We start from the raw sequence: 20,992 nt of genomic DNA, 5'->3' as shown, positions 1-20,992 counted from the left end.
CAGTGAAATCTCGCGATGGGGTTCCAGGTTATCTCAATTCGCAATCACTTTTTAACGTACTTAGTATAGTCGTAAAGTCGTAGTATGCCGCCAGTGATTATGCAATTTGCAGTAGCAAAACGTGTAAGTCATAAAGCAGCTTTCAGCCTTTGCTCACTCAGAAATAAATACAATAGGTATATTTAGTGTTTTATTTTATAATTTAATTTATTCAGAGGATGCGGGATTATTTCTGTTTTCTTTTTTTTCTAATGGCATTTAAATAGCGTATCATATCTATTGCATAATATCATATTTTCTTGCCTACAGTTCAACAATTGTTCTTTCGAGTTATCGGAGAACCAACATACATAGTTCAGTATAAACTAAGATACATATGTAATCATATATATGGGAGTGGGGGGCACATATACAATACACATGTTAACTCATAATATACATAGAATTTGTAGATCTCTAAATACTTAAAAGTTGAGTAAAGCTAAGAAATGTACTTTTGTAAGAATGTAGATTGCAGATTGCAAAGAAAGTTCTGTAAAAAATGCTCAAAGTTGTTTTGGAATGGTCAAAGGCCGTCGAAATGCGAAATGCCGCTTTTACGTAAAGCGATAAAAACATAGTGAAAAAGGATGTCGTATGAATTGTAGTATGTTGCTTCGCCAGCTCGCCTTTCAGCTATTGTTTTTGTTTTTCTGTTCTTGTCTCGTTCCGGTTCTTGTCCATCTCTTGAATATTTTGTTTGTATGATTTAGACTAAATATAGATATTATTTTGCATAGGTATCTTTTGTTTTTTGATGTCTAGTGAGCCTTCTCCTTAGCAATCAGGCTGGCAGGCTTCTCTGGTGGTGGTGGGCGGGGAATGCCCAGAGCGACCTTAACACCATCATAGATGAACCATTGCAGGGCAGTGAGTGTACCAATCATAATGATACGTGGCGTCAAACCGTTCCACATGCCCATGAAGCCCAGGCTCTTCACAATGCCGCCAGCGGTGGCGCCCTTAGTCTGGTTCAGCTTGGAGACAACCACATCAGCGGGATGCGAGACAACGGCGCAGAAGACACCGGCAATGTAACCAGCGGCGAAGGTCACCACCAGCTGTTCACCCTTGCTGCAATCAGCACGTGGCTTGGGCACCACATACCTGTTTTAAATAAATGATATATAATAAATACACTGTCGCAATAGACGCAAATGAGATTTAACAGCTCACTTGTAGAGCAGCTCGACGGTACGCTCGAAGCAAGCGAACTTCATCATGGTGTAAGGAATTTGACGCATCCACAATGGCACCAGACCCTTGTAGAAGGCAGCGACGCCCTCCTCCTTCAGCATCTTTGGCACAGCCTCACGGAAAGTGTTAGCATAGCCGGGCACCGTCTGAATCTTAACCTTGGCGGCCTCGAAGGGAGATAGCGCAATATCGGCAAAGACCTCAGCGGAAGCGGAAGCAGCCAGATACAAGTAGGTGCGATACAGATACGAGTTCTCCTCGCCAATGATATCGGCATACTTTACTTTGAACACCTCGTACAGACCGAACTTGCACAGACCCTGGGTAATCAAATACATATCATGTGATTATTATGGCTTATGTAACAATTAAGGCCACTCACCTGAGCCGAATAACCGATGAGTGTTGGGAACCAGCCCTTAGCCAGACCACGAGCTCCCTCCTCGGCAACGGTGACCTTGAAGCCATGGAACAGATTCTTGTACTTGGCTGGGTCCACCTGCAGACGGCACTTGACCAAATCCAATGGCACCACAAAGGTGTGAGTTGTACCACAGCTGAGAATACCACCAATACCGCACAGAGCGAAGTATTTGTTGCTGCCAAACTCGCAGGAGTCAGTCGACGCCGACGCAGCCGCGGCAATCTCGCGTCCCACTACGGGCTGAGGATCATTGCTAATGGCTGGCACAGCTGCTGGCGCCGTCGTTGCGTTGCCACCATCGGCGCATTGCACGCGCGTGAAGGGGGAACGGAAGGGCGAGTTAGCAGCGGTTTGAAAGAATGACGAGAACATTGTTAACGTTAAACAGTGGCGTTGTCGACTTTTGTCTAGAATCTGCAAAAGACGCACAAAAAGAAAAGCAGCGATAAGTATATAATTAGCACTCACACACGTTTGCCTAATTTAATCAGCTGCTTTTGCGGGTCAAAGCAAGAAATTTTTCACTGGGTCGTTTTGATTCACTTTTTCTAGGTTACATAACGCCGTGCAAAAATAATATTTGTTGCAAATCGTTAAATCACAATGCGAGCGGCAGTAAAAAACACTTACAATTCAACCATTTAAACAAAAGCAACGATTTTGATGAATTTTGTATGTTGAATTGAGCATGTGATTAGATTTTCTTATGCAATTAAAATACTTTACTATTTTCCCACTTACGCTACAGCCGTCCGTGGCGTGTCAAGGAATCGGATTCAAAGAATGAGCTGCAGTGTTACCGCACTCCTCTTTAGTCAAAAAAGTACAAAAGTGTTCAGCTTTAAAGAATATGCCACCAAAAGAAAGCACGAAAATTTGAGAGGCATTTATTTAGCAAATGTCAGAAACACGGTCACTCTTAATATCAGATGAGCATTTGAGCGGGCAGTTCGAAAAATGTTGCTATGCATACAAAAAAAACTTATCAACCAAAAGCCCATTTTAGAGGGCAACTAGCATTACATACAATTTACAAACTATTCTTAAATATTTTACAATGTACTTAATTTTTAAATTCTACTATTTTGGTCAAGCTTTCGCGTTCGAGCGCTTTAATGGTTTCTTTTTAGTAGCATGTTTTGGATGATGACGCCAGTGTGATTCCAGATTTCCAAGTTGTTTAAAGGCTTTTGGGCATTTTCGACAAGCAAAAGGCGTCTCTCCAGTGTGACAGCGACGATGTACTATGAGTGCACTGGCTTGGACGAAACGTTTTGGGCATTCCTCGCATTTAAAGGGACGCTCTCCAGTATGTGTGCGGATGTGATTTTGTAGATTGCCTTTGCTGCTCGCAACCATTCCACAATACGGGCATTTAGGGATCCCATACTCAAATTCGATCAAGTCCAATTTTTTGACAGGGGAGCACTTTTTAACATGCCGTGAATTTTTACTGTTCTTGGCAGGTGTAGAATAAGACTTCACGCGTCGCAGTCTAAACGGATATGGGCGTGACGGAGATTTCTCTTCCTTAATTTGATTAACTTCTCTCATTGGCTGTACATGTTGAATTTTGGACTCCTCAATTGGCAGAAAATCATCCAGCATATTGCAGAGTTCGACGAGTTCCGGATCTGGTTGCACAAACTCCACTTTAATTGTTGTTGTTTGACGATGGTCGATAAAAAGCTGATGGTTTCGCTCCATCATACGTTTAAAGCCTAATGCATTTTCTGCCTCTACAATGCAATTGCTGCAAACAAATTGTGGCCAAGCATCATTTACAATAATTTTGCTATTGGCGAGTTCGTTAAGCACGTCGGCTGCATATTTGTGATTGTTTTGTGATGTCTGTAGAGGTGCAAAAATGTTTGACAGAGGTGAGCTGTTCTTCATGCAGCACCGACAAACTTCCTCCATCATTTTTATTATTTACAAATAATCACAATAAATTAATACTTTCAGCGTCCAAGCAGTTTATCCCAACAATTGTCCAGGGCTACATTAGATATTTAGAAGATAATCAATATACTTTGTATCGATAACGATAATTTGGATCACAATTATCAAAAGCAAATTTCTTGTAAAATTGGTGATGACATTATATAACAGAGTATCAATAAAATGTTTCTATTAGTTTTAAGTAGTTATGATAAATTATTTCCTATGACATATGGTAATTACCATTTTGTTAAAATGTAAGCGCGCCAGTGTACAAATGCACAACGTTTGTATCGATTAGTTTGCTTTGCGCTTCGCAACACTGTAGCATTTGAAATAGCGACAGCTGCCTGCATCAGGCAGCGCCGGAGAAAAAACTTGTTAAAATTTAGTTAAAACTCGATTAAATCAATTAAAAATGTACACAGATGAAGTGCGAACACCACAAGCACTTAGGGCAAGGTATTATGCCAGCTTTAATGAGATAACACGTCGAGTAACAACAAGCGGTAGACGCAGCAGTACAAACAATAATTGTCTATCGACGGCGACTGCGACAGCGACGCCTACGAATGGCGCCAAGCAGCAGAAATCAAGGAACAGTCCACAGATGTGCACAATTGTGTGCACTCCGCCTCCCAAGCGGCTACACAAGGTGCGCAATCCATTTGAAGGCGCTTTAACCGATCGACTGCATTTGCCGCTAATCGCCAGGTGAGTTTGGAGATTAGGGTTAACTTTAGTTACTCTATTAATGTTTACATTGTCCTTTGAAGTCCTTCGCTGTTTCAGTGCCGTTCGCGTACGCCACAATTGTCGTCCACACAGTTTGAGTGGGACATTGAAGAGGTGTCACAACTAAAGCCCGCCGATGTAGAACCCCATGAAACCCAATTTCACGACTCACCCGATCCTGAGCAGGAATCAAAGGCTCAGCTGGCCATCAGTGCTTTTTTTAAGGAATCTCACATAGTACCGAGTCCAGTGGATTGTCCGCTGCGCAAGCAACGCATCATTCTACATGAACACGATGATAATACGCCCATTTCGAACAAGACAAAGTTACGTTCACGTGACTGCGAAGTGCAAACGGAGCTCACCCTGCCGCCTGTGCTGCCCCAGGCCCTGGAGGAGGCACTGCGTCCCTATTTCCAACCCCACTTGGCGGCCTCGCGTGTTATCAAGTCCAGCGGCAGCGGTAGTGTTGACATGTTCAACAGTTCCATGCGACGCAAACTCTTCGATCTGCAAAACATTATTGTGCTGGGAGAGCTGGAACAACTTCAGAACTCGGCTGCCGAGGAGCATGCCCAGATGGTCGGTTCCAGTCCCCAGCGTAAGCAAACGCTGTTCGCCGGCCGTCTCTCGGACTCCGCGGGCGAAGGCTCCAGCAGCTTTGGCTGCCTTTCGCCCATACGCAATCTTTGCGGCCTTCCGCCGGGCACACCGGATGATGGCAATGGAGACGGCAAGCGGCGGCAGCTGCTTCACGAACTGATCGATCTGCCGTCGCCCATTGCCCCGTCGGAGCATTTGAGTAAGCGCCAGCAACGTAGCATCAGCTGCAGCAGCAGCCAAAACAATGCCACGATCTCTGAGCTGACGTGCAAGTTCACGCCGGATCGCAGCTCGTCACCCATGGCGTTGGAGTACTCCACAGATAGCAGCATCAATCAGCGTGTGAGTCGCTTGCATGTGAATAGCGCACGTCAATTGCCCAGCGCATCGCTGATTGAAGAGCAGGCAGAGCAAGAGGATGAGACTGAAACCGATGGCGCCGAGCTGGAAACGGATACGGAGGAAGAGGAAGGGGATCAGGAAGAAGACGGCATGCAATTGTCACAGTTGTCTACAGTTAGCTTCAATTGCAGCTCCTCCAATTCGGACACGCCGCGTGGTCATCGTCGTCGTCGCTCCGCCAATCGCAAGAATCTATCGCAATCGTTCATAATAAATCCTCTGGATGGTGGCGAAGAGATTGAGCTGGAAGCTGGAGAACAGGTTCATGAGATGGAAATTGTGACTGAAACAAATACAGCCGCAACTGGACAACGCGTTGGATTCTATCGCACTGACAGTGGATTCAATGAGACCTCGAGTACTTCGCATTTCGCCTGCTCCCAGGAGACGTCGCTGGATGTTTCCATGGTTTGTTGTTCGACACCTTCGACGCGTTCCTGACAAAAGTCTCGTTAAGATTCTCCCAAATACTACGTTTAGTTTTGTAGTCCAAAATTTCAATGCAATAATCATTTCTGAATCGAATAGAATGGAAAGGAAGACACGAAACAACTGCCATTTTTAGCCCACCGTTGATGACCACTAAGGCCTTTCTTATTCGTACTATTTATTGTTAAGTTTAGTTCAAAAGTTTACTCTTACTATTTTTATATGTGTTTTAGCAAATTTTAAATGTTCATCATGTGTCCCCATAAAGCTGCCAAAATAGCTGTATAAGTTCATGTCATTTGCAATTTCGTATTAATTGTCCATACAATAATTTAAGTTAACCATTTAAATTTTTATTGAAATAAAGGAATTCAACAAATAAATTTAAACTAACGTTCGCAGGAAACTCCACTGTACTGTTAAAAGTTAACAGCTGGCTAACATTACGTAGTGGCGATTACAGATCACTTTGCGTTAACATAACCAGTTTGAGTATAGCATAAGCGTTAACAGTCATTCGGAGAGCAAGCAAATAAATTCTCTCTCTGTTGCTCATATGAGAAGCAACAGATATTCGGTTTAGTTGTTGTTACACCGTCGGAAAGCAAAGAGCGCGTTTTGGTTGGTGCGTGAAATATAAGATAAATGATTTAAAAATCCCAAAAGAAGTTGATAGTACGTGTAACATCTAAAAGAAAATCAAGTGGTCTAAAATATGTGCATCGTGCTCTACATGCAAACTTTTTACTATTTTAAATGTGCGGTGTAAAATTTGGAAAACTAGTTGCATTTCGTTTTGCCGCGTTCGCTATTTAATAAATAAAATTTGGTAGTACGCGTGCGAAATTATTGTAGTATCAGCAAACGGCAACAACCCAAAAAAAAAAATGCTGCACTAATTTTCACCTGGGTACTGTTGTTGTTGCTGGCTACGTTTGGCTGCCTTTTGAATGTTTGCATGTGTAGTGTCTGTGTGTGTGTGTAGCATGCGTGAGTTGTTATAAATAGGCAAGAAAGGGAGATAGAGCGAGAGAGAGAAACAGATCACTTCTTGCTCTTGCAGGCGTGTAGCATTAAAAATACACAAGCGCGAAAAGAAAGTGCAAAAAAACGTAGAAGAGATAAAAATATGTTTTTCGTTTTGTAGGCCAACGTTGAAACAAATAAATTAGAACAAACAGTCGTCAACAAAACAGCGTAAATACATAAACATGTCTATCAGGTGAAACAGCAACGATAAAAACACAACAACAATAAAAGGAAATACCGGATATTATTCGGTCTCTCTTCTTGTTGTTGTTGTTATTGTTGCTGTGCAAAAATTAATGAAATGCCAGACAGACATTTGGCCACACTGTTCGAATTCCTGTTACAAGAAACCAGTTAGACGTTGTTGGCTCCACCTCTCCCCTCCTCCTCCCACAAGTGTATATCCTATTGGAATCGCCTGCTGCATCCGTTTTGAGCGAAAGTTTTTTATGGGTGTGCAAAAAGGAAAAAGAAAAATAAGTGTGCAAACCAGCTCTTGAGACTGGCCAGCTGTTGAGAGGAGAAGAAAACAACAACAACTACACATAAATCTAGTCAATTAATTTGTGTTTGTGCCGTGAAAGTGTGTGTGCTCAACGTGTATAATAAATACGAATTTTTTACAATTGCAGCGATTGAATGCAACATTGAAAATAATCAAAATACAACAAATAAAACAAAATCAAAATCAACGTCAGCTTCAGCTACAACGTCAATGCCGTTTGTTGCCGCAATTCGTTATTGAGGTAAGCATTCACTTTTTATTTTTCATTTTATTTTCTTACCCGGTAAATGTCGTCGATAAAGTGAAGCTATTAACGACTAAAGCATTTGCATTTGAATCAGTTATTCAGAGTGCGTCTAGTCTACAAATTTACTCCTTGAAATACTATAATTGCTAAAACTAAGGCAAACATGCGAAGCAGTTCACATTGATAATAGGCAAATGGCAGTAGTATTTGAGCTGCTTGGAGCAGTTTAACAGCTAAGTCGGAATTCCTCTCTTCCTTTTACAGCAGTCATTCATGCGCCGTATGCTTACTTGGATGTCATTTCCTACTGCAATTTTCCACATTTCGTGCAATTGGGCTGCGAGAATTCGCACTGCTTGCGCAAGCAGTTGACTATTCTTATTAGAATTATGTTCCGTTTATTATCTAATCGTAGTGGAATTTTCTAACTCGCAAGCAGTCTTCTGCTAACAAGAATTATTAAAGTGTACTGTAATTTTTGTAGTTGCATTTTAAGAGTTTTGCTAGCCGGTTCGTAAAGCACAGCGAAGTTCAATGGAACCGCATTCAGCGTAGCCAAAACAACGCAATGGAGTATTGCTTCTTTGTTTTTTTTTTTATCTGTTTGCGTGTATGTGACACATGCTGCTGGAAGCTTCTCAGCCTTGTCAGTTACCAGTTGCCAGACAAGACCGTTGTCGTTGTTATGTTGGCCGGTTCTCTTGCGGCTTTTGTACAACTTCCGCTAGATGTGAAGTTGTTTCATAGGAAAAAGTGTAATTAAACTGACACGGCGACAGAGACGTAGAGAATTGGGTAGCAAACAAAGAGTATGGCACATACTGGCAACAACAACAACAACAAGAACAACAACAATAATGATAATCATAACAACAAGTACTACAGCAACAGCAATGTCTGGGTAAACAATGAACCCGGGTTGCAGCAGCCTCTCATGGGAGTCGTAACTTGTTGTTGCAGTTGTTGTTCTCGACTTCACTTCAAAAACCGGTTACAAAACCATTAAACTCAAAAACAAAAACAACAAAACAAAAAAATTCTAAAGCATTGCTGTAGTTACCGCCTATCGACTATCGGCTTCCCTCTATCTCCCTCTCTGTCTGTCTCTCTCTTGCTCTCCTCTTCTCATGCCTCGCTGCGCATGCGTGCAACTTGTTGCCAGCTGCTGCTGCTGCTGCTTCGGCTGTTGTTGCCGCTTGTGGCTGGTGCACTTTCATTAAATGACTCGCCGTCCAGCCCGTTCATATGTTGAATATGTGTCTCTTACTCCATACCCTAAACAATAGACCATATTCCCTTTCTTATCAACGAGAATATCATCTTTAGGTACACGCAATGACACTAACTGAAGCGGCAAAACGTGATTTTAGTTTAAATATGTGATTATGTTAAATAGATGAGTTAAAAGAAAATGCTAATATTACTCTAAATGTAAATATATGAAATATTTAACCATTTCATTGAAGTTTATTGAATGAATTGCAAACTAAAAATATAAATTTTAAGTAGCGATAGTCTAGTTTTGTTGTCCAACTTAAAACTTATTAAAAGAAAATTTCTCTTCCTACTTTAATAAATTTTTAAAGATATTTATTAGACAAAATATATAGAAAACTAACAAGTTACAATATATTCTTCCTATATAATTTGTAGTAGTATATTAAAATATTATATCCATCTTGGGATTATTTAGACAAAGCTTTTGATATTATAAATTATCACATGCAGTTATTCTAGCTAGCAGGATATGTGATTATTTATAAAACTAAAAATAAGATGTAGAATAAAATTATAAGATATAAATTTCTATCCTTAACTAATTATTTATGCAACAGTTTAAACATTTTTAATGATTAATAAAGAAATAATTCTAGGTAGATGTTGCATATAATTTAATGATATTATTTGTCAATTAAAGTTAATTAATTGTGAAACCGCTTTAATATTTTCACTGCTAATAACCAGGAAATACTTTTTTTCATTTCTATGACAAAAACCAGTTTTCATGATTTTTTATTACAAACACATTTTTTTGCAAGAGCATTTGCAAGTCGTTGTTTTTCGAAGCGGAGCTGCATCTACTCGTTTTTCCTGTTTGTTTGCATAGCCGTATAAATTCAATTTCTAATATACAAAATGAGAAACACGTTTTGCATCCTTGTGGCACACTGACATCTTTTGTGGCGGTGAAGCTCGCAAGTAAATTTGCTTAATTAATTTCAAAGCTTTTGCTTTCAGTTGTCCACCTCTCTATCTCTCTCTCCATCTCGCTCGCACACTATCTATCTATTTGTGTCTTTGGTTCGTTTTTGCTTCTCAGTCTCATGTTATTTGTCCAGTCATTTGCATTGATTTGCAAATTTCGTTCGATTTTTAGTGTTCGCTTGACGTAATTTTGTTGATACTCGTATTTATTATTTACCTGCCTCAAGTCGATAGCTAACTAATCAGCTTGCCTTTTGTTTCCCACTAATTTATGAGAGAGCTCCCATTGCGCTATATATATGTTATATATATATTAGTCAAGGACTCTTTCGACGCCTGAACGACACATGTGTTGTGTTTATTATTTCTGTGTGTAATTCAATGCCATTGGAATGTGAGAATGTGGAGGAAGGAAACGTCTTCGCCCAGCTGTTCAATTAGTTCCACTGTGCGACAGTGGCAACAGCTGCGTTTGCCAAACCAAAACAGACAGCTCTCCAAAACACACAAAATAAAACAAAAACCAGATCAGGCCAAAGCCAAAAAGCAAAATAAGACGATTGACCGAACCAGACAAAAGGCGGCCCTTGACTTTGCTGCTGCAAAAGTTGAAAAGTTTTTGCCTAATAAGCAGAAGAGCTGAAAGAGAGTTGAATGTAAAGCGTATTTAAACTACAGCTACAACTTGTTAATTGCTCACTTTGCATTATATTGCAAGTTCATAATATTTAACGGTAGATTTCCACGAGCAGAAGAAGAAGAAGAAGCAAAGGCAACAACGGTAGCCACAGCAACAATAACAACAACAACAGCTGCAACAGCCTCAAAAGTCAGTCAACTAATTCAATTAGTGCCATGTGAATTACTTGCCCAAATCTGATGGACACAATGCAAGAGAGAGAGAGGGAGGGGTAAAGAGAGAGAGAGAGAAAGAGAGGGGGACAAAGGCAAACAGCAGTGATGAAGCTATTGTAAGTTCATTTATGCTGTGTGCACTAGAGATGACACTCGAAACTGCAGGCGATGATTAAATTGTATTTGCATAAAAGAATATGCACAAAGGTGTTTGAAGAATAATGAGACCATGAAGAAGAACTAGTTAATTAATGAGAAAAGTGCACAGCAACAACATGAATACTGCATAGACAAGCTCAAGTAAAAGTAAAAAGAAGAATAATAACAACGATAAAATAGAGAGTGAAGAGCAAAGAAATCGCTATAGTTGATTTCCGCTATACATGTATGTACACACACATTTAATAATCATTACTTCTGCCATTTATAAACAATTTAGAATAACGAGATAAGATAATGGGGCAAAAAAAAAGTGTGCTGCTGCCTTCTCATTGATTGATTGCAAGTCATATGATTAGCAATGAAAGTCATGACTAAAAGAATAATGCGAGTACGCATAATCAGACAAATTTCAATTTTATACACTTCAAGTGCAGTTAATTAATTTAATGTATATTAATGCGTGTTAAATTATATCGTGTGACGCTGCCGTCTCTAACATCGCTAATATCTCCGAATTTCAAGTGCAGCTAATTAATTTAATGTATAATAACCTGAGTTAAATTATATCGTCTCACGCTGCCATCTCTGACAGACGCAAGTCCATCGCTAATACTTCCGAATTTCAAGTGCAGCTTATTAATTTAATGTATAATTATGCGTGTTAAATTATATCGTGTCACGCTGCCATCTTTAACATCGCTAATACTTCCGAATTTCAAGTGCAGCTATTTAATTTAAAGTATAATAATGAGTGTTGAATTATATCGTGTCACGCTGCCATCTCTGACATACGCACGTCCATCGCTAATACTTCTGAATTTCAAGTGCACCTTATTAATTTAATGTATAATAATGTCTGTTAAATTATTTCGTGTCACGCTGTTATCTCTAACATCGCTAATATATCAAAATTTCAAGTGCAGCTATTTAATTTAAAGTATAATAATGCGTGTTGAATTATGTCGTGTCACACTGCCATCTCTAACAGACGCACGTCCATCGCTAATACTTCCGAATTAGCTGTGCTTAGACTCTGTGCTTTTGCTTGTTTGTCTTCTGCACAGAGAGTTTCGGCCAAGCAACTGGACCGGCCCCTGGCCTGGCTTATTATCTCACTCAATATTAAGCTCGGCTACCAACGAAATAAAACAAAAACTTTTGTGCCAGTTTCATTTTGCATTGTTCTCAGCGGTCCAACAAACATCCAAGTGTCCGTCTCCCTCCCTCCCTCCACCTCTTTGACGCCTTGGAAGTCAGGCTCAGACTCAGACTCAGAGTCAGGTTCTCATTGTCTCTGAAAATTGCAGAGGAGAGAACAACAAAAGTTTTCTATTTGTAAATTTTTGTGGGTGTCAACGTTGTTTGCTGTGGCTCCAGTTGCGGTTGATTGTGTGTGCAGCGGAGTGGCATAAAAGTCACACGATGTTCTTCCCCCCCGCAGCACCTCGCGCCCTTAGCGTATAAACTACAATAATAACATCAACATCAACAGCAACAGCAACAACCATAAGAAAATAGTAAACAATTGTGCTTTTGTTTACTAATTTGTGGCTGATTTGTTCTTGTTGTTTCTCTGTTAGTTTTTCGTCTTTCGGTCTTTATTTTGTTTACTTTCCTTGACTTGGTTTAGTTCACTTTTTTTCGCTTGCGCCTCTCTCTGCGATTCTCACTCTCGGTTGAAAGTTCATTTGCCGTTTTAATTGCCCAGCTAATAGCTCGAAAGTTACTCAAATTTTCGTTTTTCTCGTTTTTTTTTCCATTTTTTTTTCATTTTTTGGGGCTCGTGCTTTGGCTTTGGCTCTGGGCGAATGCCAAAAGTTCAGGCATTTTGTAATTGAGTATTTGACTTTTTGGGAAAGTTGGTTGTTGGTTGCCGGTTGCTATTGTGCTTAGTACACTCAATGAATAATTATATATATTATATATTTAACCTTTAAAGCAAATGAGCCACACACCACAAAAAAAATGTGATGAATGATAAACGCAAATTGTTGTGCACTTTTCTCTACAGAATAAAGTTTCCGAACATAAAACATAACATAAAAAGTTTAAAGTGGCCAATTTAGCATGGGAAATCTTTTAAATAAGGAATTTTATTTGCCTCAAAACTTTAGTGGAAAAATAGAAAAAAAAATATATGGACTATTTATGCTTGTTTATTGCGCAATAATATTAAGAGCGTTTTAATGTCAGCGTTTCTTTCTTTTCAACTGCTCTGTTAAATGGTCATAAATAATTAAACTGCAATATTCCTTAATTTAAGTAGAGACATGTCGCAATTCATTTCAATTGTTATTATTTATTTGCCGCTCTCATTTTATATTCGTATTTAATTTCGTAAATTATTACTGAAAATTAATAATTAAATTTCAAACAATTCACTTCGGCACAAAGTCTTTCAAGTAGCATAATGATTAATGGCAAATTGTGTGAGCACGTAATGATTTATTGTGAACAATTAAATACATCAACAATTAAATTATCAGCTAGTATTTATAGGTAGCTTATCAGCAACAAGTTTGCCTTGTCCACAGCATTAAACTTGGGAATACGAAAATATAGACTCAGACGTCGCGACTATTGACAGATTGAATGTGAAATAAAATATGTAGAAAATTACGGAACCGATAGTTGGGTGTTCAAGTGACTAATTGGCACAAAGGCAACCGAGGAGGCAGCAGCCAAAGCTGACTCTGCGCCACATGCGGCAGCAAACACGGAAAAACCAAACAGCATTAAATTTATAACATTTTAATGGCCAATTAGTGGCGGCCATAAACACAGAGTGTGTCCATGTTTGCCTCTATTCGTCTGTGTGTGTCTGTGTGTGTGTATTTGGAATAGGACAACCGCAGTCCACAGCCCACAACCCACAACAGAATATATATTTTGGGAATGTCAAGTAAATCTCGAACGCGTTTCAATTTCAAATTCGAAGCCAATTACCGTTTTGTGGCAGAGTTGGCTCAAAAATAAAATTGCTATTCGGTTAAATGGCAACAAATTGCTATGTGAAATAAAGAATTTCCTTGGATTCTTTATTGTAGTACTTCTCATACTTACTACAATACTTATATTTCACTCGGCCGTTTGCTTTTGTGCACATTTAATGCTATTAACAGCTTGTCAGAAGAGCGCCTCATGGCCAACTTGTTGTGAGCTATTGAAAAGTTGAGCAGCTGCTGTTGCTGCTGCTTTGGGGTCGTACTTACCTGTGGGTACACCAGCTAAACTTTAGCAAAGCGCCAAAGAAATGAACAATTTTTCAAAATGAGTAGAAAAACAAGTAAGAAAGCTACAGTCGAGTGTGCTCGACTGTGAGATACCCGCTACCCATTTTGAATAAAGGCAAAATATTGCGGTATCATTTCAAAATATACCAAAAATACTAAAAAAATACTAAAAATATACCAAATGGTATATTTGGTATCTCGATATAGTACCGTATTCAAAATATACCATAGACGGCACAATATACTAGATTGTCCGCCAAAGCAAATTAGACCCCTAGTATGTAGGCGTTTTTGCCTATACAAAACTATTTTTTTAATAACATCCACAATTTTTATCTGATCGCAACCAAATTTTCAGGAATCATAACTACTATAGTAATTAATGTATATACCAAAATTCGACTCTAGCTTTTAAATTACGCTTGTTATTCAATTTTTTTGATTTGCGGGGGCGGAAGTGGGCGTGGCAAAACATAACAAACATAACAAATGCTGTCGAAAAAAAATTATAGCTCTATCTCTTATAGTCTCTGAGATCCAGTGTTTCATACGGACAGACACACAGACGGACAGACGGACATGGCTATATCGTCTCGGCTGTTGACGCTGATCAAGAATATATATACATTATAGGGTCGAAGATGCCTCCTTCTACCTGTTACATGCATTTCCTGCCGGCACAAAGTTATGATACCCTTCTACCCTATGGGTAGCGGGTATACAAACCAAGAAGAAGAAGAAGAAGAACAGATTGAATGAGTTTTTATTTTGCAGGCAAAAGAAAGTTTCACGACAGCCTCTTCGAAGTTAGCTTCCTTTTTTTACGAGCTTTTCTTTGCCTCTCTGCCTCTCACTCACACTTTGCTGCTTGTATTGAAATATTGCTGACACACACACACACATACATACATACAAGCACATTATAAAAAAGCAAGCGAAATATCTCAATGTAGAATTACGATTGTTTGTTGCTCGCTCTCTCGCTTGCTTTTTTGCTTTTGCTTTTGCTTGGCTGCCAGTCACGGGTCTATTTCAGTTAATTATCGCGCCCGCAGCGCAGGTTAACTTGACTGCTGTCCGAGGTACGATTCAGTTTTGCCTCCCCCTCCCCTTATATCATCACACCGAAGTCCACGCCCCTGTCCCTCCCCCCCTTTTAACGTAACGGGCCTGACGCACATTGACTGATATTTTTGCTCGAATGATCTAATCAGAAACAAGTTGATTTGAATTGTTGTTGTTGTTGTTGCTTTTGTCACTCGCTGTGTGGGACAATCGATTGATGTTGTTGTTGTTGTCATTATTATTGTTATTGACTTCTATATAAAGGTACTAGCACAAACTGGAATGCAGTCGATAAAAAGATTTCTGCATTCGTTATGAAATTGGCAAAAACAAAAAACTAATATACAACACTCACTTCACTTCTAAATCGTAATTTATGTTTGATATTGCTATTTAAATTGCTGCACTTGCATGACGCCTATTTTAACCCCTCTCTTCAATGGGTAGACTTTATAAAGGTTATTTCCCAGAAATACTTTTATAGATTTCATGTACAAGATAAGCACAAACACTGTTTAGATTACCTGCAGGAATGATTTGTGAAACTTGAAGGCTTAACATAAGTATAAAGGTTGCTTCCCAGACACAAATAAGAACATTGTTTTGTTCATCATACTTTAAGAGCAGGTATAGAATTTGGCTTTGGAATTTATAAGGAATGCATGAACATTTTTAGTTTTTGCAGATATAACATTTAAAATTTCTTTATAGAATTAGTATAAGTTTAGAAACTGTCTTGCCAGTAATTAAAATGATCACAAATTTAATGTTGCAAGTCATTTATTACTTAAGATCTACTACGATTTCCAATTAATCATTCATATTAAGAAACCTAATAAAATAATAATGGAAAAATATGAAACATTTTGGACAAATGATTCAAAAGATCATATAATCATACATATTTATTCATTTCAGTAATTAAAATGTTCAAAATTTAAGGAACCTTATAAAAATTATGAAAATGAAACATATTTAACAAGTGATTAAAACTACTAAGGAATAATAATTGATTTCTAAAAAAATGAAGAATAGATTTACATTTATAATATTTCATTTAGAATGCTTTCTGTTTAACATTGAATATTTTCAAATCTCATATAAATTATCAAAAAGTGTGGTACGAATTTTATAAGTTATTAAAACGATTAAAATTCATTATTAAAATTAATTACTTATGTTATTAATTTCATAAAAAAAACCTTTAAAATGTGCATACAATTATTTACTTGATATTTTCAAATCTTAAAAAATGAATTATCCAAAAACAACTGTGGAATTTTCGCAAATTTATATAACCTTTTACTTTAGCAATTAAAGTTCCATGTTTCCAAACCTCATAAAATTAGCTCGTAATTAAAATGATTAAAGCTTAATGTCATAATTCATTCATTAGTTTTCAAACAATTTTCGGAATGTATAAAAATTTATAATATTACTTGAGCAATTCTAAATAATGAACAATATGTTCAAACCTCATAAAATTAGGGATTCATAGAGAAAAACAAAGCAATAACAATCGATTAATAAGTATTCACTTGTTAATAGATTTACCCCCAAAAAAGTTATGAATTGATCGTAAACACCTTAGCTTCCTTTTTATCGAAGCTTTAATTAATTTTATGACTATAGCATCCGCATATGTATAAATATCTGATATAATATGTGTGGTTTGTACATTAATTATACTCTTAGCACAGCCAGAAATTATATCGATATAGGAGGTTGAGAGAAAGAGAGAGAGAGCTACTAGCTCTGAGCTTATCGGGGTGAAACATGTTGAGTTCGCTTCACACTTCCGTCGTTTGTCAAAATGTTTGTGATTATGAAATGTTTGCAGATAAACTGTTAATATTGCACGTAGCGTAATAACTTGCTACGATGTGTTAACCAACTGGCCAACAATTTACTTTTTGCGATAAATTGCGCTATCGTAGTTACTTATAATAGAGCGTTTCGCATGTGCAACAGAACCCATGACCAAAACAAATTAACAACGCACAAAAGTTAAATTCATAAAAAAAAAACAAAAAACCAAAAAATGGGAACTTTCGCAGTTTGCCTAACAAAGCAAATGAAATGTGTCTGACTCCAAAGCCATATCATTGTTTTAACTGGCATCAACAGCAAGTCTGACAAAAAAAAATTAAGACATATGACTCTTTGACAATAAAATACCCTGTAAATAGAAATGTTTGCAAGGCAACGTGTCGATTCAGCAAATTAATTGCTATAATTTGGCAATCTATCATACAAATTGACAAGCTTTGAACTTCAGTTGACTTGCTGTATACCCTGTAAATTGTAATATGCTATATTTATTTTGATTCGTTATCAAATGCATTAATCGAACGCTTTGCGTGTGTCCCAACGGCAATAAGGCCTAAATGGATTTGGGGGCGGCGCCTTTTGATATAGTTATATATATAAAGTATTTAAATGCCAACGCAAGGCAAATACGATCATACCCGCTATTAGTGGGTAAACAAAAAACAAATAAGAAAGCTTAAGTCGAGTGACCTCGACTGAGAGATACCCGCTATACATTTTAAATAAAATAGTTCGGTATTATTTCTAAAGTATACCAATTTAATATACCATACAAATACCATAATATACCACAAATTGTATTTGGTATATTGATATATGTAGTACCATATCAAAAATATACCAAAGCCACTAAGTAAGTAGGCTTTTTCTATTGTAGTTTATATTTTACGCACCGGTGTTCATATGGACGGACGGACAGACAGACTTTTGATTTAGAATATATATACTTAATACATTTACTGCAGTCACAAAGTTAAAATACCCTTCTTCACTATGAGTAGCCTGTATAAAAACAGAAAACAGTTAAATGGCCACATGGTTAAAAACAAATTCTATTCAATTCTATTATCTGCTGACGCTTTTTGTTGACACTTTTCGCCGTCGTCGTCGTCGTCGTTGTCGCCATATCGCAAAATCAACAAATGAAACAAAAAACGTTAACAGATATGGCCACAGAAAGCGCTTTACAATTAAAAATATGCACAGCACAATCGCGAAAGAGAGATGGAACTAAGCTGCAGAGTGAGATGGCAACAGATTGAGGATTGCGTGCGGGGTCATCAACTGGTCTGGACTGCTCGATTGCTCGGTTGCTCGGTTGTGGCCCCTTCAGGCAATTCGCCCCGACTATACGAGAACTTTATGGCCGTAACAATAATAAATAATAACAATAATGCGCGCAGAAAAGAAAATAGAAAAGAACATAAAAACCGAGCGAACTGAACAAAAAATACGGCTGAAAAATTGAACAAAGACTAGAGGTTTGATTAATGGGCGGGGTGGCAAGTGTTTTGCCCCTTGCGGCGAGGGCTTAAAGACCAACGACAACCAACGACCAGCGACCGACGACCAACAGACGACGACTTCTTGCCGCTTGAGGCCACCAAAGTTTAGTCTCGTAGTCTAAAATCGAATCTAGTAGTAATATAACAAATGATTTTCTTGCTTGCGGCTTCTTCTGAAGCGACGTCGCTTCGTTCTGAGCTGATTGAGGTCGCTTTTTTGAAGTTTGAAGAGCTCTTATTGATGGACGGAAGATGACAATTCGCTACACGAAAATACACGAAAAAACAACAACAAATGAACCACTTGAACGGAGATCATTTTCGTGATTTAACTCTTTTTCTTTGCCTTGTTTGTTATCAGCTGTTCGACTGGGTGTTGTGTGGGTGGAATGTGTGTCAATTGTGTGTGCTCTGACTCTTGAAGATTTCTAATAATGTGTTCTAATTGCCTGCTTGACATATTTCGGATGTGAACTGATTGTGGAATGTTTGGGGAATCTGTGTGGAACTTCGAGTGAGGTTTTAAAGTGATGAATGAGGAATACATAGAATAGAATGTATTTTAATTAAGAAATTACTTCTATAAATAGTTTGTAAAATTGTCTTCTGCAAAATTGTCAAACTTTGCCTTTAGTTATAAATAAAGTAAGGTTTTTCTAGTCTTTTAGGGTGAAGAATGAGGAATAGACAGATTGGAATGTATTTCAATAAGAGTGTAAAGAGAGTGTTAAATTCTTCTATTTATTCTTTACTGAGGCATAGGTAAAATATGTTCCATTTCAAAAAAGAAATTTCTGCTTTAAATAGTCAAAAACTTATCTTCTTGAATATCTACTTTTATAAGATTTTCAAACTCTTCCCTTAATTATGAGTTAAGTGAGATCTTAGAGTCTTTTCGGGTGTTGAATGAATAGAGATTTCAATGTATTACAATAAACAAATTTCTTTTGTAAATAATTGAAAACTTATCTTCTTTGATAATCATTGCAGAGTAAGCTTCTCAAACTCTTCTTTAATTATGAATCAAGTAAATAAGAAAATTGAATAAAATCATTGCGCACAAATGAGATAAATAAAAGTCTTCTTCGCTACGCAATTTAAATTGAAACCCCATTTATTACAAAAAACAAAAGCAAACAGCTGTTGATGGCTCAACTTTAATCACACTTTGAAGCTCTCTCAATGTCATTCAAATGTCAACAGTTTGCCATTCTGTGACCTCACCCACTCCTCATCTCTCTCTGTCTCTCCCTCCGCTTGGCATTAAGTTGTAGCAGTTTATAAAGCACATCATTAAATATTTATATTAAATTACCGAATAGCAGGCGGACTAACCAAAAATCTATTCAATTATTAAACGCTTTAAAAACAATGTGCACAATTAAAAATGCAATTTTAATGAAAATCAAAAAAAAAAATAGAGGAAAACGCAGCAAATTCAATTATAAACAAATTTGCCACATAACAAGAGCAACAGCAGCAGCAGCTGCGACTATCAACGAGCAATAATAACAATAACAACAACAATTAAATGTGTCAACATTTGATGCTATGAACTTTTCATACACTGAAAACATGATGCAAATTTGAATGGAACTGCGAAAATATTGACTTGCCAAATTGGCTTATATTTTCATTAGTTTATTTAAAGAATGCCAAAAATAAATACAACTAAATTGGTTCGAATTTTGTGTGGTTTATTTTTAGAATTTCGGGAAAGCCGAAAAATAAATTTGTATTCTTTGAAAGTGGAAAAATAGAAACACTTAAAGTATTTGCAATTGCACTGGCAATTTTCATTTAATTTCATTATTTTCTATATTGAATATTGTTAAGTATCAGTCGTTAAACTTTATAGAATTTCTGAAAATCTAATAGCGAAATTTGTATTAAATTTAAAATAATTTCAAGCATTTCCAATTCAAATTATAGTCTTTATTATCTTAAAAATTCAAGAGCTATTAAATTTATGAAAATGTTAGGAAATCTAAAATATAACTTGTAGTTTTGAATGTATGTAAATATAATCATTTAAAATATTCGCAATTTAAATGATTTATTTTGTATTAAATATTATTATCTTAAAAGTTGGGAAAATCATATTAAGAAGTAGTAATACAATTTTAGGAAAGGATAATTTAAGTGTTATTTATTTGAATCTTAACAATTTACCGGCTAAAATTGAGAAGTAGTCCTGAAATTTTAAAGAATTTCAGCAAATCTAAAATGAAGATTATTATTGTTTCATTAAAAAAAAGCAAAAAATAAATTTTTATTTTTTGAATGTGCAAATTTCTGTCGAAAACTTATCTTCTTGAATATCTTCTTTTACAAGATTATCAAACTCTTCCCTTAATTATGAAATAATTGAGATCTTAGAGTCTTTTTGGGTGATGAGAATTCAATGTATTTCAATAAACAAATTTCTTTTGCAATTTCTTTTGAAAACTTATCTTCTTCGATAATCATTGCGCAGCAAGATTTTCAAACTCTTCTTTAATTATGAATCAAGTAAATTACAAATTAAATGTCAAATTTCATTTGACATATTTTATTAATAAATTTAAATTATATTTCTATTTCATT

The 20,992-nt window shown here is 37.1% G+C and overlaps 4 protein-coding genes across 7 annotated transcripts in view; 2 read left to right on the top strand and 2 right to left on the bottom strand.

Moving 5' to 3' along the window:
* Nucleotides 1–181: 181 nt before the first annotated feature.
* Nucleotides 182–2,539, bottom strand: LOC132789244 (solute carrier family 25 member 3). Its single transcript, XM_060797129.1, has 4 exons — nt 2,402–2,539; nt 1,619–2,074; nt 1,216–1,556; nt 182–1,146 (listed from the first exon to the last, which is right to left on the bottom strand). The coding sequence occupies exons 2-4, from the start codon at nt 2,030–2,032 to the stop codon at nt 801–803; spliced, it is 1,101 nt and encodes a 366-aa protein (XP_060653112.1). The 5' UTR covers nt 2,033–2,074; nt 2,402–2,539; the 3' UTR covers nt 182–800.
* Nucleotides 2,540–2,688: 149 nt separating this feature from the next.
* On the bottom strand, nt 2,689–8,840 carry LOC132789249 (transcription factor Ouib-like). The gene is made up of 2 exons (XM_060797135.1): nt 8,612–8,840; nt 2,689–3,659 (listed from the first exon to the last, which is right to left on the bottom strand). Exon 2 carries the CDS (start codon nt 3,581–3,583, stop codon nt 2,750–2,752), a length of 834 nt encoding a protein of 277 aa, XP_060653118.1. The 5' UTR covers nt 3,584–3,659; nt 8,612–8,840; the 3' UTR covers nt 2,689–2,749.
* LOC132789240 (protein aurora borealis) lies at nt 3,901–6,148 on the top strand. Its single transcript, XM_060797125.1, has 2 exons — nt 3,901–4,315; nt 4,378–6,148. Exons 1-2 carry the CDS (start codon nt 4,020–4,022, stop codon nt 5,780–5,782), a joined length of 1,701 nt encoding a protein of 566 aa, XP_060653108.1. The 5' UTR covers nt 3,901–4,019; the 3' UTR covers nt 5,783–6,148.
* Nucleotides 6,349–20,992, top strand: part of LOC132789235 (protein phosphatase 1 regulatory subunit 16A) — a 51,119-nt gene continuing 36,475 nt past the window's right edge. For 3 of the 4 annotated variants that reach the window (XM_060797116.1, XM_060797120.1, XM_060797115.1), the window contains exons 1-2: nt 6,349–6,445; nt 7,432–7,545. The gene's annotated coding sequence lies outside the window, so the exon portion shown is untranslated. The remainder of the gene's footprint in view (nt 6,446–7,431; nt 7,546–20,992) is intronic. The other variant, XM_060797117.1, reaches the window with a different exon arrangement.

The sequence above is a fragment of the Drosophila nasuta genome, chromosome 3 (assembly GCF_023558535.2).
Source record: "Drosophila nasuta strain 15112-1781.00 chromosome 3, ASM2355853v1, whole genome shotgun sequence".
In the NCBI taxonomy this organism is placed as follows: Eukaryota; Metazoa; Arthropoda; class Insecta; order Diptera; family Drosophilidae; genus Drosophila; species Drosophila nasuta.
This window is presented reverse-complemented; position numbering and strand designations above follow the sequence as displayed.

What these genes read in the sequence shown, in the direction of transcription:
- LOC132789244 (XM_060797129.1), bottom strand. Translation starts at nt 2,032, where the DNA reads ATGTTCTCGTCATTCTTTCAAACCGCTGCTAACTCGCCCTTCCGTTCC. An exon ending in TCATCGGTTATTCGGCTCAG is followed by an intron (nt 1,557 to 1,618) that starts GTGAGTGGCCTT and finishes TTGATTACCCAG; the next exon opens with GGTCTGTGCAAGTTCGGTCT. An exon ending in ACCGTCGAGCTGCTCTACAA is followed by an intron (nt 1,147 to 1,215) that starts GTGAGCTGTTAA and finishes TATTTAAAACAG; the next exon opens with GTATGTGGTGCCCAAGCCAC.
- LOC132789240 (XM_060797125.1), top strand. Translation starts at nt 4,020, where the DNA reads ATGTACACAGATGAAGTGCGAACACCACAAGCACTTAGGGCAAGGTAT. An exon ending in CATTTGCCGCTAATCGCCAG is followed by an intron (nt 4,316 to 4,377) that starts GTGAGTTTGGAG and finishes TGTCCTTTGAAG; the next exon opens with TCCTTCGCTGTTTCAGTGCC.
- LOC132789249 (XM_060797135.1), bottom strand. Translation starts at nt 3,583, where the DNA reads ATGATGGAGGAAGTTTGTCGGTGCTGCATGAAGAACAGCTCACCTCTG.